The sequence below is a fragment of the Netta rufina genome (genome assembly GCF_964035555.1).
Source record: "Netta rufina genome assembly, chromosome: 1".
In the NCBI taxonomy this organism is placed as follows: Eukaryota; Metazoa; Chordata; class Aves; order Anseriformes; family Anatidae; genus Netta; species Netta rufina.
Window position 1 is genome coordinate 120,633,846 of NC_140123.1, and position 16,869 is coordinate 120,650,714.

The 16,869-nt window shown below is 50.6% G+C and overlaps 1 protein-coding gene across 2 annotated transcripts in view; it reads right to left on the reverse strand.

Annotated features, from left to right (window-relative positions):
• LSAMP (limbic system associated membrane protein) overlaps positions 1–16,869 on the reverse strand; it is a gene marked incomplete at both ends in the record, with an annotated part of 258,766 nt that overhangs the window by 139,300 nt on the left and 102,597 nt on the right. For both annotated transcript variants that reach the window (XM_084306421.1, XM_084306420.1), the window contains one exon: positions 2,001–2,233. In XM_084306421.1, coding sequence (XP_084162547.1) covers positions 2,001–2,233 — 233 coding nt within the window. The remainder of the gene's footprint in view (positions 1–2,000; positions 2,234–16,869) is intronic.

A 16,869-nucleotide genomic window follows, 5' to 3' on the forward strand; every position in this document is an offset into this window, starting at 1 on the left:
TAATAATAATAATTGATATGAGAAAATTATACTGGGGGAGGAAAGGGAATATTTTGTAACATATACTAGTTTCTAATAAATTAGTTTTATTAGTTAAGATTATTTCAAATGAATTATTTATTAGTTTTAAACTAATAAAAGCACAGATTAAAATGAGTCCAACTCTTCCAAATTGTAAAAGATTTCATAGTTCTAATTTTTGTTTTTCCTTTTTATTTATTTTTTTTTTTCCAAACCAAACCAGATTTACTTTTAGAAAAATCGAAGCTGTGTTAGAGTTTTGAGTTTCATCCAGTTACAGCACTCTGGCACCTGGGGCTTTAGAAGAAAGCATGATATTGTAGCGGGTCTTTTAGTATCCACAATCCACAGACACCTTGTTTAGAGGCATCCAGAGTTTACGTGTGGCAGTGCCTGAATTTTCTCATCCTCAGAAAGGTGGCAGTAGCTCAGAGCTGGACACCCGCATATGTAAGTGAAAGCTTGGCTAGAGAACTCAGTTCTGCTGCTTAGGCCTGTGTCTAATAGGCACAAATAAAATTAATAATACATGTGCATGGCTCTAAAATTCATTTGCACCTACATTTTCCTTGACAGGTAAATAGAAACTGCATGCAGTCAGACTTCACCAGCAATAGGCTACCTTGCACGGTTGCAGTTTTCAGTGAGGCCAAGTACATCCCCAGGGCTCTGCCAGTACTTTTCATGCCATGCCCATTCCCACAACCCCTCAAACAAGCTGTGGGACATACTCTGTGTGCTGATGCTCACTGCTCCTCACGCTGCTGAAGGAGGATTTTCAGCAAAAGGGCAGCCTTCATTTTCAGTGAGCTCCCATGTAAAGCATCACCTCTGACCACGCATCCCAACTTTGTTTGAGATAAACACTCAACTTCCCAGTCAGCCCTGAGCCTTTCAAGTAATACCAGCAAGAGGAGGGTCCACTTGTGCCTGCATTTACATCCTCAGTGATTCAAACGTTTGCCATGAGAAATAAAATTTGGAGCATTTTGGGTTACTAGACAGATCAGAAGAAACAACAAGCTCCAGCCTGAATGATAATGAGAAAGCTGAACATATCTGTAATATGTATTAAACACAGCCATACATTCCTATCTATTTAAGCTAATCTATAAATATTTTAGATAAATAGGCTGAGAGACAGAATTGCATGAAAGAAGAAAAAACACACACAAAAGAGTGAAGTGTTTTGTTTGGTATTCTGGTCTGGGCAGAACTGAACAGGCAAACTCAATGTCCTTACCAGTAATTGGTGAGCCCCTAGATATGTTTGCTCTCTATTATAGCATGAATGCAGGCAGACAGATAGGACAACGTTGCTTCAGATTGCCAAGCTTCCAGTTTCCCTGTAACACACGCAGGAGGAGGGTAGCTAAAAATGAAGAGGGCAACATAAGGTAAGCAGCAGCTACCTCAGGTACCAGCTTTCACACATGCCTGGAGACTGTGCACCCTGCAAACCGATGACCCAGCACAGAAAAACATCCAGGAAAAATGAATTCCCCAGCCTGGCAAGGAGCTGACAATGGGAGGCTGAATAGCACAACACTCTTGTTGCCACGAAAAAAAAAAAAAAGAAAAGGAAAGGAAGGAAATCTGTGGAAAGAGGGGGCGAAGAAACCAGAGGGCTATCTGGGAAGACACGAGGCGAGCACATCGTTCTGACAAGTGTCATCACAAACAAATGCCTTCCCCTCAGCACCAGAACAACCAGAGCCAGCAGCTAGGTTTGCATTATGCTAGAACGTGTCTTGGCATCACCGGCATTCCCTGCTCTGTCACTGCCTTGGGAAGGACAGGCTAACAGCAGAGTCAAGCCTTGCCATGCCGCAGCGGAAGGGGACAGTCCCGTTGTAACCTAAAGGGATTGCTCCCTCCTGTCTGACATTGCAAGGCCTGCAGGCTACCGACTCCTGGGTTTCTCTAAGAAAGACACAGATCCTTCCACCCACTGTGTTTTTCTGAAGCACGTTGCTTACCTTGCACAATCAAGTAAACCTGGGAAGTCTTGGGGTGATGCTGTGTCTGCACTGAACACGTGTAGGACCCCTCATCGTAGACATCCACTTTCTGGATCCGCAGGCTGTACTCCAGGGGGCTTCTCTTCTCCAGCTCTACTCGAGGGTCCAGGGACCACTTGTCCTCTCCAGCAAAAATGATGCCGGAACGGTTTAACCAGGCCACCTTGGAGCTTCTGTCTTCTACATAACACCTGCAGAGGATAAGAAAGGGACATTAACAGTGAGATTAGCAAACCTCTTCATCATCTCCTTTTTCACCCTTCCCTTCACCACATTGCTCAGAAACCCTGCAGCATACTCCCACTTTGCCAGCAAACCACAGCAGCTCCTCATCACCGCAACCCCATGGCCACGTATTTCAGAAGGATTTTCTGACGGGCTTCATGAATATCTGTGATTTAGGGTGACCACAATTCCTGCTCTCACTTCCTTTTGTTTGTGGTCTATACCTGCATTAAAAATGATTTTGGAAGGCCACAAGAGAGCCTGGTCACCAAATCCCTTCTAACCCTGGCAATGCGAAAGGCCAGAAGGAATCCTTCCCATACTTTTCCTTGACATACTTGTGCTCCTTAACAGGGAGGGGTGAAGGTGCTGTGAAGACAAACACGTTTTTGGCCAAGGCACCGCTTTCAAGCTCCAGGAGGTGCAGAAAGCCCAGAAGGTTTGCACAGAAGAGATGCTATGCTGGAGAGGAGGCACGTTCTGCTCACTCTTGGCTGAAGAAGACATGGGGACACCACTCCTCCTGGCAGCTGTACCCACCAGGGCCAGGCTCAGACAGGCTGACAGGGTTTTTCCTGCAGCAGCCCATGCCGTGTTTGTGCTGCAGATAAAGAGGGAAGTTCAGCCTCCAGAGCCGTCCCTCCTTCACCTCTCGAGTCCTGCCCACAGCCCGCTGGCATCCAAATAACCCAGCGCCTCTCCCCAGCACAATCCAGGCACGCGTTGCATTCGAGAGAGAACAGAGAGAGGATAAAGATTATCGCGCCGAGATAAGACAAATATTTGACAGTAGGCTTTTACACAGCCTCTTAGCACAGGGCAGACATTTTCCAAGCTCCTCTGCCTGAATGCGTTTCATTCACACCGTGCCACAGCTGCTGCCCCGGGCAATGTGACCCCACCAGCACGGCCAACACCTCCCACCCTTTCCCCCAAAGGCATGCCCACGGATGCTCTCTGACTTGCTCCGGGGTTACTCGTGGGCTGGAGGGAAGCCAGGCTGCGTGGGAGGAGACGAGAGGCTCACCAAGCTGCTGGCCAGGCTGGGAGCAGCTCTGTCTGAGCGGACAAACATTTGCTTTAGGGAGCAGCCCAAGCCCCAGCCAGCAATCAGGTCCTCGTGTGAAAGACAGGGGTAGGGGAATCAGCGAGCAGCCATCTGTATTTAACAACCAGCTCACCAGGCCATCCTGGGCTGCAACCACACGTGGCAGGAGCTGAAATTTGGGATCTGGGGAGGGGATGATGCCCATGGGATGAGGTGGCCCCGCAGGGACGCCCAGGCCGGGCAGCCTTCCCACACACGTGTGCCTGCGTAGGTCTGCAGCAGCACGGAGAATCGGAGGGTTAGATCTTTTTCTTAAGGCGTTCACAGCCCCTCTCTGCACATTTTGGATTTGTGAAAATCCCCGGGGGGGATGGCGGTGAGGAGCTAAGCAGATTAACAGCCGCAGCTGAAGGCTGTGGGCGTTGAAGTTTCTTCGTCACTTGTGAATGTCTGTGCACCAACACAGACGTGCTCCCTGCTGGCCTCAGGCAACTTCTTGTCCTCATCACCACGTACATCCCATCCACCATTTCCACTCCCTGAGGTCACTTTCCCTACAGGACCTTGGTCAGACACCAAACAGCACAGGAAAATAAACGCTGCCACCCATTCCCCATGAACAGGGCGTCTTGCTGGGCTTCTGCCTGCCACGACCCTGGGGCTGAGAGGAGGAGGAGATGGATGACCTCAAGAAATGCTGTCCCTGAGAAGAGAAAGAGTGTGCCACAACCTGTCCTATGCTGCTTTTGCCATGGGGTCAGCCCTAGGCCAGTGGTTAATCCCTACACTCAGCCTTACAAGTGCCCCTGATGATGGCAGGCAGCACTGAAACAAAGTGAGGGAGAGGTAAGGAGAATTGGAGGAGTGAGTGAAATGGATCTGAGCTGCTCACTTGGGCACCCCAGTTCCTCTGAAATTATTACAGAAAATCAATGTACAGGTCTGGAAATCCCCTGGTGTGCTCCAAACATGTGTCCACATGGATGAGGCATCGCAGGGTGTCTGCCTGCACGCACACGCCCTTCTACTCCGCCGGAGTTGCCACCCAGCCTTATGGATCATGCTTTAATAAGGATTTATGGTGATGATTTTCACAGTGTAATAAGTGCTAATTCAATACTAATAGAATATTAAATGGCACGTTAACTGACGTTTTAACCGCAAGGCAGCAGGAGCGAGGCTTCTGCGAGATATCAAATGGCTCTTCCCGTTCACTAATAATCAATAATCGAGTTCACAGAGATAGTCAAACGCTTTTCATTAGGCTTATTGAAAGCATTACCATCAGTGTCAGCGAGTGCTAATAAACTATTTGCGATCCATCCATTTTGTTTGTTCCTCGTGGCTTCAGGTTTAATTTCCTGATATCTGCTGATGCAGCGACCGAGAGGAGCGGCTAGTGGTGATGGCCATGCCTCGGATGATCACTGCAGGAACTGGGGAGCTATTGATCTCAGCACCAATTCAAACTACACACAAAGAAAGAACAAAAAACCTCGTTGCCGTGCCTCTTTAGTCTCCCTTTCTTTCTCATGAGTTTGGTTCCTTTAAGATTTGTAGCTACTGCATCATTTCTAGCTGCTAGCTGTGTGTTTCCAGTCCTCACCCAGTGACTAACAATCATAAGAACCAGTCAGGAGATGATCAGAAACTGGAACTGGAGAAAGGCACCTTGGCATCCTCCGTCTCCTCTCCTGCAAATGCAGAAAACGGTCCTGGGCCATCTCACAGGAGACAGGGGAAAGAGATGACACCGCAGGAAAACTCTTTGGGATCTTCAGTCAGTACCATCATCCCCTCTAATGTGAGTGAGGAGAGATATAGGAAAAGCTGAACACATGACAGAAAGAAAATCCTACCCAGCTCATTTTTTTCCAGAGGAGAAGTTGCTGCTTTGTTGCTGACTGCAGATACTCACTCGCATGGCCAGGACCAGCACCACAGTGCAGCACTGTTAGGAGAGGATTAATGCTCACCATTCCCCTTCATCATGTGCTTGGCCACGCACAGGATGCCTTGTGTCCTTTATTGCCTTCAGAGGGGCCTCTCAGGGTTAAGTTAAAGCCAGTATTTGGGAGGGGTGGGGGGCACTGAGAGCCCACGGGCAGGAAGGAATCCCTGTAGGACCTGGCGAGGCTGCTGTTTAAATGATTACTTTAACACAGCAGGGATTTTACAGCATTACCGGTGATGGATTGGGTCCCCTTGAACCCGGGATAATTGTTTTGGTTTATTGCTGCTATAGCTCCAAATAAATAAGTTCTTTGAGAGCAGACCCAGTCCCCTGATCCTCTGTTAGAGGCCTGCTAGCGAGAAGATGCAAGCTGCTAGGTTTAAATGAAATACATTGTGCTGCTTCACCACCAAACCACGTCTCTTGGAATCACAGAATCATTTAGGTTGGAAAGGACCACTTAAGACCATCAAGCCCAACCATCAACCTAACACTGCCAAGCCCCATCACTAAACCCTATCCCTAAGCACCACATTCACACATCTCCTAAATACCTCCTGGTATGGGGACTCCACCATTTCCATGGGCAGCCTGTTCCAATGCCTAGCCACCCCTTCCAGGAAGAAATTATTCATGAAATCCAATCTAAACCTTCCCTGGTGCAACCCGAGGCCTTTTACTTGTGTCCTATCCCTAGTTACCTGAGAAAAGAGCTGGGCACTCTCCTCACTGCAAGCTCCATCCACATGGTTGGAGAAGCAGCCTCCCCTCAGGCTCCTTTTCTCCAGACTAAATAACCCCACTTCCCTCAGCTGCTCCCCGTAACTCGTTTTCTACTCCCTTCACCAGCTTTGTTGCTTCTTCTCTTGATTTCCATCAACTCAGTATCTTTCTTGACACGAGGGGCCCCAAACTGAACACATTACCTGCGGTGAAGTCTCACCAGAGCCAAGCACAGAGGGACGGTCACTTCCCCCGTCCTGCTGAGACCATTTCTGATAACACCATTTCTGATGCAGGCCAGGATGCCATTTGCCTTTGTGGCCACCTGAGCACACTGCTGGCTCATGTTCTTGCCAAATTTGGGAGAAAAACAAACAACGAGCATGGTTTTGCGCTGCATTTTCTGCCCTCTTTCTCAAAATACGTTGTGGACACAGCTCCATGTCATCATCCTGTCTGCTCGTGCTCTTCAGCCTTCCCTGGCTTTGAAAGCAAGGACCTGAGAGCGGTGACCACTAACTGGGAGCAGCGAGAGGCCCAGCACGGGTATGGACAGGGCTCTTTGTCCCCTTTGGCTTTCCCCCAGAGGGATCTTCACATGTCTGTGCAAAGGCCCTCACACCTTTCTGCACCTCCTGGGCTGATAATTCATCACTCAGGTGCTAATTTCGGGCCCTTCCCCAGCTGGGGTGCTTCAGGGCTGGTAGGGTCCCCGCGCTGCTGCTCGCCCTGCCCGTGCTTGGTGTGGCATGCTGCTCAAAGTCTTTCTGCTCTGCAGATCAGAAACTTTTTTTTTTTTCCCCTTCTAATTTTAAGTCTAGATTTATTCATGGCTGGTTTATATCCATTCCCTCTCATGCCAACACCATCCTTTAGCTTAAATAGCTCTTCTCTCTCCCGGGTGCTTATCTTCCAGCGTGTTCACTGAGAGCAATCATATTCCCTCTCAGCCTTCATTTTGCTGGGCTCAACAAGCCAAACTCTTCTAGTTTCTTCTTGTATGATAGACTCTCCATTGCCCTAAACATCCCAGTAGCCCTTCTCCGCACCTGCTCCAGCCTCAATTCCTCTGTCGTGACCGGAATTCGTACCCAGCTTCCTAGATGAGGTCTCCCCAGTGCCTTGTACAGCAGCGCTCCTATCTCGCTCTCTCTCCCATCAGCTCCTTTTAATGAAAGCAAAAAGGATTGCGAGCGGTGAATACGACTATCAGTGCAGAACCGCTCATGTGCTGTGAGCATCCTCGTCTCGCAGTCCGTGCGATACGCATGGAAAATGAAGCCCGGGGGAATTCACCAAAAATACACCAGCCTGAAAGGAGAGCCGCGCGGTCTCTCGCTAGCAGACACGCAGCTGGTCTCGCATGGGTTTTCTTTATGTTAAAATGACTACTTAAGAGTATAGGTTTCTGTTTGTGTGGAAAAAAAAATCAAACCCCAAATTACAGTAATTGTTATGCCAGTACTCTCCCGGGGCGGATGCAACTGTATCAGAACAAGAGAACTTATACTGGCATGATTTATTGCTCTTCCCATCTTCTGGGGATCACTCTACCTGCATAAACAACTCCAGCCCACATCCATTCAAGCACAGGTACCCTTCTAACGATATCAATATGCGCTGCTACGAGGAAAGTTAACTCCATCCTGGCCAGGTTTTCCTCCGGGCCTAGAAAAAAAACGCACTGATTTCTTTACAGCAGAGTCAGGAAGCATTTGGGTTTGTCCCGGTGAGGTGCCACGTCTGGCACCAGAGCAGAGAGTCCACACGTGTGTGCAGCAGGGCTGGTGCCTGCAGGAACGCCAAGTGACAGCTTCCATCAGGGTCCCGCTCCAGGATTAGACGGGAGGATGAGACTGCTGAGGGCACACCGCGAGCCCCCTCCTTTTCCCTTTTTGGGGTTAGCCAAGGACTCGTCTGCCTCCCTTTTCGTCTCAGCCAAAAACCCAGCTCTGATCGTGGTCCAGTGTCACCAGGCGATGCCAATCAGCTGCTGATCACACAGCCCTGGTGAGACCTCCAGCCACGAGCGGATGCTTCGCTCCACTGCCTGCACCCTCCTGTAGCATCACGGGGTCAGCACCGCCCTGAGGGGAGACCGAGGAACAGTGGGGATGTTGTAGGATAGCCACGGGGAACACTGCTGGAAGATTTGTCTTGTGGTTGTGCTGCACACTTCAGCTAAGGACGCCGTGCTTGTGCTGTCACTAGGACACGGGCTGACATTTCAAAAGCACCTGCAGTCGCTTGGGAACTGAAGTTCACTGAAAGACAACGAGTCTCTTCTGTTGGCTTTTACGCTGAACTGGGGAAAGGACCTGAAGCCAAACGGCTCCTGAAGAGTCTCAGTGCCATAATTTTTGGAGAACACACACTCTAGTAAGGCACCCAGACAGGCCATCATCCCCTCTGCTTTCCTTCACAAACTTCAGCACTGGAGGTCGCCTGTTCCTCCTGCCTGAACCCTCAGTGTGTGGGTGACGTTCACGTGCTCCCCACCGTGTATTTCCAAAAGAGCTGCTCCCCAACTTCTCCCCTGGCTTCCTTCCCTTTAAAACAACCACCACCACCACCACAGAAAACGTTATTTCCGAGATGCGATCTCCTCCTCTGACAGGAGGGGAGGGAGGTTTGGCTGGGAAGCCCCACGTGGTTCAGTATCTGGTAATTATCCAGCCGCAGAGGCGATGTGAAACGTTCTGTGCTGTCGCGGAGAATGACAGCACCTGGAGCTCCAGCACCCAGATAAAAAGCGGAGAGACAATCGGGCAGATGGAGAAAGGCAACGCTACATCGCGGGGAGAGGGAGGGGGGGAGAGAAAGGAGCGGGGAGAGGCGAAAGCTGGCGAGAAACATCAAGGCAGCCGGCACAGCTAGCGGAGAATGAGATGATGCCACGGATTGGAAATGCAAAGGGTGGCCCTGAAAGAGGGGGACGCAGAAAGGAAGCGAGTGAGGGCACCAGAGGGTGAGGTGCGGTGTTTGCCACCCCACAGGGCCCACAGGGCTTGCCCCCGTGATGCTGCAAGCCAGGAGCGTGCCCACGGTGCTGGCAGCGACGGCTGGGTCAGGAGGAGCTGGCTGCCAGGTGGCCCGAAGCCACGCACCACCTCTGGGAGGGTTTGTGATGTGGGGAAATAAAGCCAAACGATCAGATCGGGGCCAAAGGCTTGCCAGGGGCTGTCGCTGGACACCAGCCTCCACGCCTGCTGGGACGGTGACCAAGCTATTGGCAGTGCCCTGTGTGCCTGCAGTGGAAGCACCTCTCCGAGCAGGCAGGAGGGACAAGGAGCCCTCACCTCTACATCTGGGGAAGGAAATGGGAACGGCAGCAGCAGTGAAGGGGTACTACAGGATCCGAGCACCCGGCCGCATGGCCCAGCGCTCACCCTCCTATGATTAGTGACAGCTGTTTCAGAGAAAGGTGGAACACCTCCTCAAATGACAACGTAAATCACCATCTAAATAATTTCACCATCGTTCCCAGCCATTAAAGCCTATTAATCTAGCCCCGAGCAAATACGAGTTGGCCTCCTCTCCGCATAACAGCTTGCATTCCACCTTGTAAGTTTGTACTCTACCTTTTTTTTTTCCCAGGCGTTTCTCAACCCTCTGCCCCCTTTTTCTTTTTTTAAACTCATTAACATCCTCATTTGGTGATACCTTGTGGCGGAGAATGTCATGGATTAACCCTTAGCAGGTACAAGGCTGCGAAATGACATCAGATTTAAGCGTTGTAAGAAACTGGGAGGTGTCTCCCGTGCTTTGTGCTGTGTGAAATGGTTCCTCCCAGCACCTGGGGAACACGCTACCTGCCTCCCAGGATGATGCATCCCAAGGAGGAAAGCCTCCTCGGTGTGCCAATGCTCCAGTTATCACTTATTTACACCCGACCTCCACTGCTGGTGGAGTCAGGGCTCGTAGAGACTGCGGAGACGATGTCTAGGGAAACACCTCAGCCTCCCTGCCTGTGCCAGAGCTATCAGCGGTGCCACCACAGACCGAACTACACCCGTGCAAGCAACAGTGGGAAATAGGAAGAAAAAAGCCTAATGTAGACAAAGCCTTTGAGGAGCTTAACCCCTCTTCCCCTTTCCCATCTCTCTCCCACTTGAAAGCAGAGAACAGCTTCTGAGCAAGACACACGCTCTCATTTCCATATCTGAGGCCGGTCCTGAAATACCATAGCGAAATAATGCTCTGAGAGAGAGAGGAGACCACGGAGCAGGTTCCCTTTGAGAGATTCTGCCGCTTCTCTTCTTTAATTCCATCCAAAGCCAACTTCTGCTGAACGCCGAGCACATCTGGATGGGCGCAGCCCATCTCCGGCACTGCGTTACCAGCACGACACAGGGAAATTGGAGGGAATTCAGAGGCAGGCAACAACGAAATCCATCAAGGGCTGGAAAGGGATCAGCATCTAAGGGAAGCTTAAAAACATTAAATATGTATAACTTGACTAAGAGAGGACTTAAAAGGGACGCGTTGACAAGCTGTACCCCTTTGGAAGCTGAAAGCACCGAGGGAGGAGAGGGATTACTGAGCATGATGTGTAGGGGGCAAAAAAAAGAAGAGAAATAAGTCTCTTCGAACTCGAGGAAGAACTTTTTGCCACCTACGAGTGCTAGCCTCATGAAGAGTGCCCCAGGAAAAGCAAGGACGCTTATCTTGGACATTTAAAGCAAAGCTGGGCAAAGGCCTAGAGGATCCATAACTGTGTGGGAACAGCCTCACAGTGGCTGCAAAGGGACAAACTGCCACGACCTTGTCGTCTTGCTTAGGAAAAGACAACCCTTCTCCCAAGTCTCTTTCAGGCTTAGCAATGTTTTTTAGGTATTTCCACTTCACATACTGCGAAATATTTCTCAGCAGGACTGCAGATCTCTATGCGCTGTCCTAGAGTTAACTGGTACACCTCTGGTCATGTTTGCATAAATAGTTTCTTTAGGAGTCAACCACGGACAGGTTAAAAACTACTGATACAAAGGCCAGAAGTGTTGTTATTTCCCCAAACCACCAGCATATGGTCGCATTCCCAAACGTGCCGCAAGGAAATTCGTCAAGCACTCAAGGAGTCACGACTGAACCCTGATTTTTCAAAGCGCTCAGCGCTGAAATTAAGACCAGATTTGCAGAAGTGCTTTGGAGCCCACCGGCCCCCAGTGTAACACACAGGCACCAAACTTCCAGAACAGCATTTGGCACAGTGAGCTCCTTTACCTTGCTGCCCAAATGGGCATGCTTTTGAAAATCCCCACCCCATAGGTGTTTTATAATCATAGAAGAAAGTGCTGCAAGCTTCAGACTTGCACGCTGTATTTATCTCGTGTGCTGAAGAACTCAACTTTAAGTGGAAACCACAGCAAAGCTTTAGCAGACAGGCAGTGCTCAGCTCCGCTTCCTTCCTGTTATTTGCAGCTTTGCTGAATTTTGCCTCTCCCTAATGCACCGCTTCTGTCCACCATCAGATCAGGCCTTTCGAAAGGAGGCAGCTGAGAAAGGCTTGCGGGGAAGGGAAAGAAGAGAAGCAGCTGGAAGGGAGAGCTCCCAAAAGCTTTGATCTGAGCTTACCTTTATCCCCCCACACAACATGCCTTGCAGAGGAGGACATGTTGATAAATAAACAAACAGCCAGGGAGAGGGGGAAGAGCGGAAAAGCAGAAATGTCAGGTATATTTGATAGAGTTTTGCCTGTTCATATGAAAGCCGGGAGCTGGCTTAAAACCTCCTGTGTGGAAACAGACCGGGAGGAAGACATGACTCACTGAGAAAAGGTGCAGGAATAATTCCCGCAGCCGGATCTCCTTGCCATCCTGCTAATAGCACCGTCTTCTGTCACCTTGCCTTGGAGATCCTTGCAGGACTTGGTCGGGCACACAGCAGCTCTGTCACTCCGTGGAGAAGTATGACCATGCCCGTTTTACACACAGCGAGATGTCGGAGAAGGGAAGAAATGTGCTGGGTGAAGTCACGCACAGAAAGAGTTTGCAGCTGGAAACGAAGCCTGACAGACCTGACCCTCCTCACACCAAACTTTCCTTGCTGGGCACTGGTTGTGTGGGGATGTGGAGAGGTGGGGAGTGGTGGCTGCAATGCAGCCTTCACAAACCCACTGAAGTAAATGGGGATGCCTACGTTTATAGGAGATGAGGATTGGCCCTGCTTCCTTGCACCAGCCTCTAAATGAATTCGTTAAATACAGCACTTCAGTCTGCTCGGTTAAAAGCGGCTCCAGCTGGCAGGAGGTTTCAGATCCAGGGAATGTTTAAAAGATGAGGATTTGTAGCCCGCGCTGAGTTTACACTTGGCTAGAGGTAGGCTCTCGTCAGCCGCGCAGGGGAGCTGCCATCACGCCCACCTGATGGGTGTCTGTGCGTCCCCAGCATCTGTGCGCGCCGGGACATTTACACGGGACCTCACAACCTTGCGGGGCCAACCCACACCAAAAGGACTCTCAGAGGCTGCTGGTTTCAGAGAGACTGGAGGTCCTGCTGTACTTCTGCCAGGCTGAGGGGTTTCTTTTTGTTTGCTCTTGTAAATCACTGCTCTTTTTTTCTGGGGGTGGGGTTGCGCACTGAATTTGAATGTGCAGCAAGGTAAGCATCAGCAGTGGGGGCAGCGAGAGCTGTTTGGGATTTGCAAGATGAGAGTGAAACAGTAGTTAATTTTGACATGAAATCCTAAATAAGAGAATGTTAAAGTTATTCTTAGCTTATGAAAAAAAAAAAAAAGAGAAGCTGTACTGTGATCGTCTGGCATGCCCTCCTGTATTGCATAGATCTCGTGATTCCTGCAGTTTAATCCCTTATCTGCTCACTAAAACAGATGGTGTTGCAGGCTCTTTGCAGACTCTGACAAATATGACTGCACTGGGAACACTGTTCATATATCCACAGCTTGCTGTACAACCCTCAGGACGAGAGGCACTGGCTTGAGATGAAAGTTCACATTCAAAGCGCAGTCTGCAGCACGGAGCAGACCCGATGGCTTCTCCTTCAGCATCGCTGCTGGGGTCCGTAACATGCACAAGCCTCTTTCCTCCCACAAGCTTGAAACAGTCACAAAACCTCTTCCTACAGACCCATGTGGAGCTCGGAGCAATGTGACCCTCCAAAACCTCCGTCCTGAGCTCCCAGGCAAACCCTCTCCCTCTGGCCAGGACCGGGGTGCGTGTTGCTTTCCCTCAAGGGACAAATCCACCCCGCTGAATGAGGACACCTCCAAAAAGCTGGTAAATAAGAGATGCCTGACTCAAGTCAGTTGAGACCAGCCCCTCTCGGACTTTGCAATTACCATCATTTTCAGTCTTCAAAGCTTCTGGTCAGTGCGAGACTGGTCACTATTTGCTGGTGCTGGCCTGTTACAGGTCTCGTCTCCCCGATGCTCCCTTCTGTGTGTTTGCGTGTGTGAGATCAGCCAGCACTTGGAACGACGAGTGAGGTTAACCGAGCTACATGCATTGCTCCCCCTAGAGCAGTATAAAATGGTGATAAACCACAACTGGAACCGCGCTGCGCTAAGTGTCTGGCCAGAGGTGAAGTGTGAGGTTACCGCAGCAGCTCCGCTCTCCCGTCCCCCTCCACCTGGCAGGTCCCGGGTAATAAACCACTCCTCCTCTAAACCCAAACTGCTGGGATTTGGGGAAGACAAAGATTTCAACCACTTTTCAGAAGAGCTAAGAGCCCCAGTTGGCTTGCTCTGTCCCTGAAAGTAGTTTAGCGTGGCAGGAACTCGGAGTCCTTTTATCTCTCTTCTTTATTTAACCAGAGTCGTTAAAATAAACTGATTTCCCAGCCAATTAATTATCAAATATCTGTAACAGCTTTCAAGCCCTGCCATTACTCAGTCTCAGAGGCCCCCACAGGCAATGTGAAGCTGTGCTCTCTTTACCTGCGCAACCCCACGTCCTCTCCCGTGCTCAGCTGCCAGCAGAGAAGCACCCGGGGGGGTGGCAGGACCCCAAAGGAGATGCAAGCAAGCAATGAGGCCAGCTGCATGCAGGACACGAGCTTTACCAACAGGGATCCCAATGGCAGATGCTGCCAGCCCCGATGAACCACAAATGCCAAGTGCCCCCGGCTCGGCTGGGCTGCAGGTAAATGCACGTGCTGCTCCTGGGCAGCTTCTGCCGACGCCGTGTTACCTGCTGAAAACCCGGCCTCTGCCTCTTTGTTAACTGGAAGGTTGCACTCGCCATAGGTACATTAGCAATGCCCCTGCCATCTATTTTATAAGCAATAAACTCCACTCATATGTGGTTTCAATTAGGAGATTTCAAATGAGATTGAAGATAATGCATCCCATAATTACTCACCCTTCTCCTTTCTGGAAACTCAAGCAGAATCATTTCCAGGCCAAAATGCGGTCTCCCTTGATTGATGACGCTAATAAAATGGCTTTATTGTGATATAAATAGCCTTAAAAATGTCCTGGAGAGTCAATATCGGTGCTTGATGGCCTTATGCAAGCAAGGTCCTTATCTCACGGTGTACTAATGCTTAATGAGTTGTGCTTCTCAAAAGTTTGGCGCTGGGTTCGGGCATCGATCTGGGGAACTACAGAAGGGTAGCTCCCGAATTAGACATGCAAGGCGGGCGCTGCCTAAACACCTTTCCTCCTCCCCGCGTTCCCTATTAATAATCTCTTCGCTCCCCAGCTTGCCTGGTGTCAGCTCGAACGCGAGCGCCGGCTGAGCCCAGCAGGAGCCATGGGAACGCGCTGCTCCAGCCTCCCTGTGCTGGAAGGTTACCAGCCACTGCTGCGGCGACTGGAAAAAATGAAATTTCTTCAGGGCTGCGCAGGCTCCGAGCTGCTTTTAGCCTTTACAGATGGATGTGGCCACGTCCTGGGCAAAGGGCATCAGCCTGGCTGCTCTGGAGCACGTCCATGGCCTCCATCGAGCAGACAAGGCGTCTTCGTTGCCCCCTTGATGGGAAGAGGATGGGTTAGAGTTTCCTCCAAAGAGGGGAGAAGACCTATGGAGACTCATGAGAGAAAAAGCTCAGGGCATTCTTCCCTTTTAAGAGCTGCAGTGAGTCTCACAAAGCCAAAAGGCTGTTTGTAAGGTTTCCTTTACAGCAGGACATCCTAAAAACACGCAGCCTCCCCAGCAGGACCACCACCTTCTGCGTTCACAATCACGAGATGCTATCGGCGAGCCTTGGCCATTTAGCCGTGCTTCCCAGCGCGTCTCCCTCGGCTCAGATCTGGGTGCTAAGGAGCTTTGCGGGGAGTGACAGAACCACATCCACCTGTCAGAAAGCGCTGCTATCATAGCCGCCCTGACAGTGATGTGATCAGGTCCTGACAGACGGGCAGAGACGAGAGGGATGGATGCGTGAGCAAGGGAGACGGGGAGAGTTTAAGGGAGCACGGTAGGAGTGGGGGACACGGGTGAGTGACACTGTGCTTGTGCATGTGTGATGGAGGGGACGGGGGCCACGCTCTGTCCCTCACCTTATTAGGGCTCCACGTCGCTGAAGGGAGAAGAAACAACAGTTTCCCAGCCCCGTCTCACTCCCCTCTCTCCCCCATCCCCACCACCCAGCCTCGGTGTATCTGAGAGCAATTTTCCTCTCTGTAATAAAGCCCTTGCGGGTGCGTAGGCGGCGGTGCGTGTGTGCATATGTCGTTTGCGAGAGTGCGCAGGAGCTGGGGTCTGCCGAGAGGAGAAGGTGGCTCTGAGCACACGACAGAGGGGGAACGGGGATGAGACTGCGCGAGCGTGCCTGTGAGGACGCGAGGGAGACGGCGCTCTGCAGAGAAACCAGACAGTCGGGGTGAAAATGAGAAGGTACGTGGTATGCGTATGAGACAGGGTGTGTGTGTCAGCGAGGAAGAAAGAGAAAGGTCTTATTCGCAGCCTTCCTCTACGTGTTTGATGAATATCGCAAGTTTTAACCAAGAAAAAATATGTATGTATTCAAATCAAACACAAAACACCCCTTTTGCCTGGAGCACTCCTGCCTTGCTTGTTTGTTCTGTTGCGAGCTGCTTGTTAGAGGAACACAGGAAACAAGCAGAGGGGAAAAAAAATATCAGGCTGACATATTTAAACACAGGCAGCTATCAAGGCAGCAACAGCGAGAAGGGAAAAGCAGGTGGGATAGCTGGAGAGCTGCTGTGCATATGCTCGGAGAGATGCCTGTAAAGTTTCTGAAGTCCATCCCTCAGGTAGATTATGAGCACGTTTAGCATACATAAACTGAGTTGATTCAGCACTACCTGCACGGAAACACACTCAAAAGCCTCTTCCTCAGAGCCATTTTGCAGCAAGGAGCCTAAAGGCAGCGCAAGCAACTCCGGCGTCCTGGCTCCATCCCCTGCAAAGCCCTCTACGCTGAGAGCAGACAGCCCCGGTTGTCAACATGTGAAGGGAGGGACAAAAGGACTCGAGCTGGATTTGTTAACAGCAAGAAAAATAGCAACAACAGATTGAGTCCAAACCTCCAGGGGCTAAAGGCTTTGCTAGGACTCCAGGTCAGGCAAACACGGGTACAGAGACAAGGATGGCTTTGAAAATATTTTCCCTTGTTCTGTTATGCTTTGTTCCTGCTGGTAAATGTAAACACCTTTATATGCTTTAAGGCTCTTCCACACCACTGTAATCCACAGGCTCGTGGTGCCCACAGGGAAACCCACCAATGCCCACAACCAGTCAGCCTTGCTAAGTAGCTTGCGATGCCACAGGCAGTGCCTGGCAAGGGCAGGGGTGTGCCAAGAACTGACCATAGGGGTGGCGAAGCCACCGGTCTGGAGACTTCATGTTTAGGAGACCCAGGAAAAGGGTCAGAGGTGTGAGGCTGTCCTGGAGGCAGCGTGCCCAAGCATCACCCAGAGCACCACAAGTCATGGAAAGACTTTTGGATAAAGGTTTC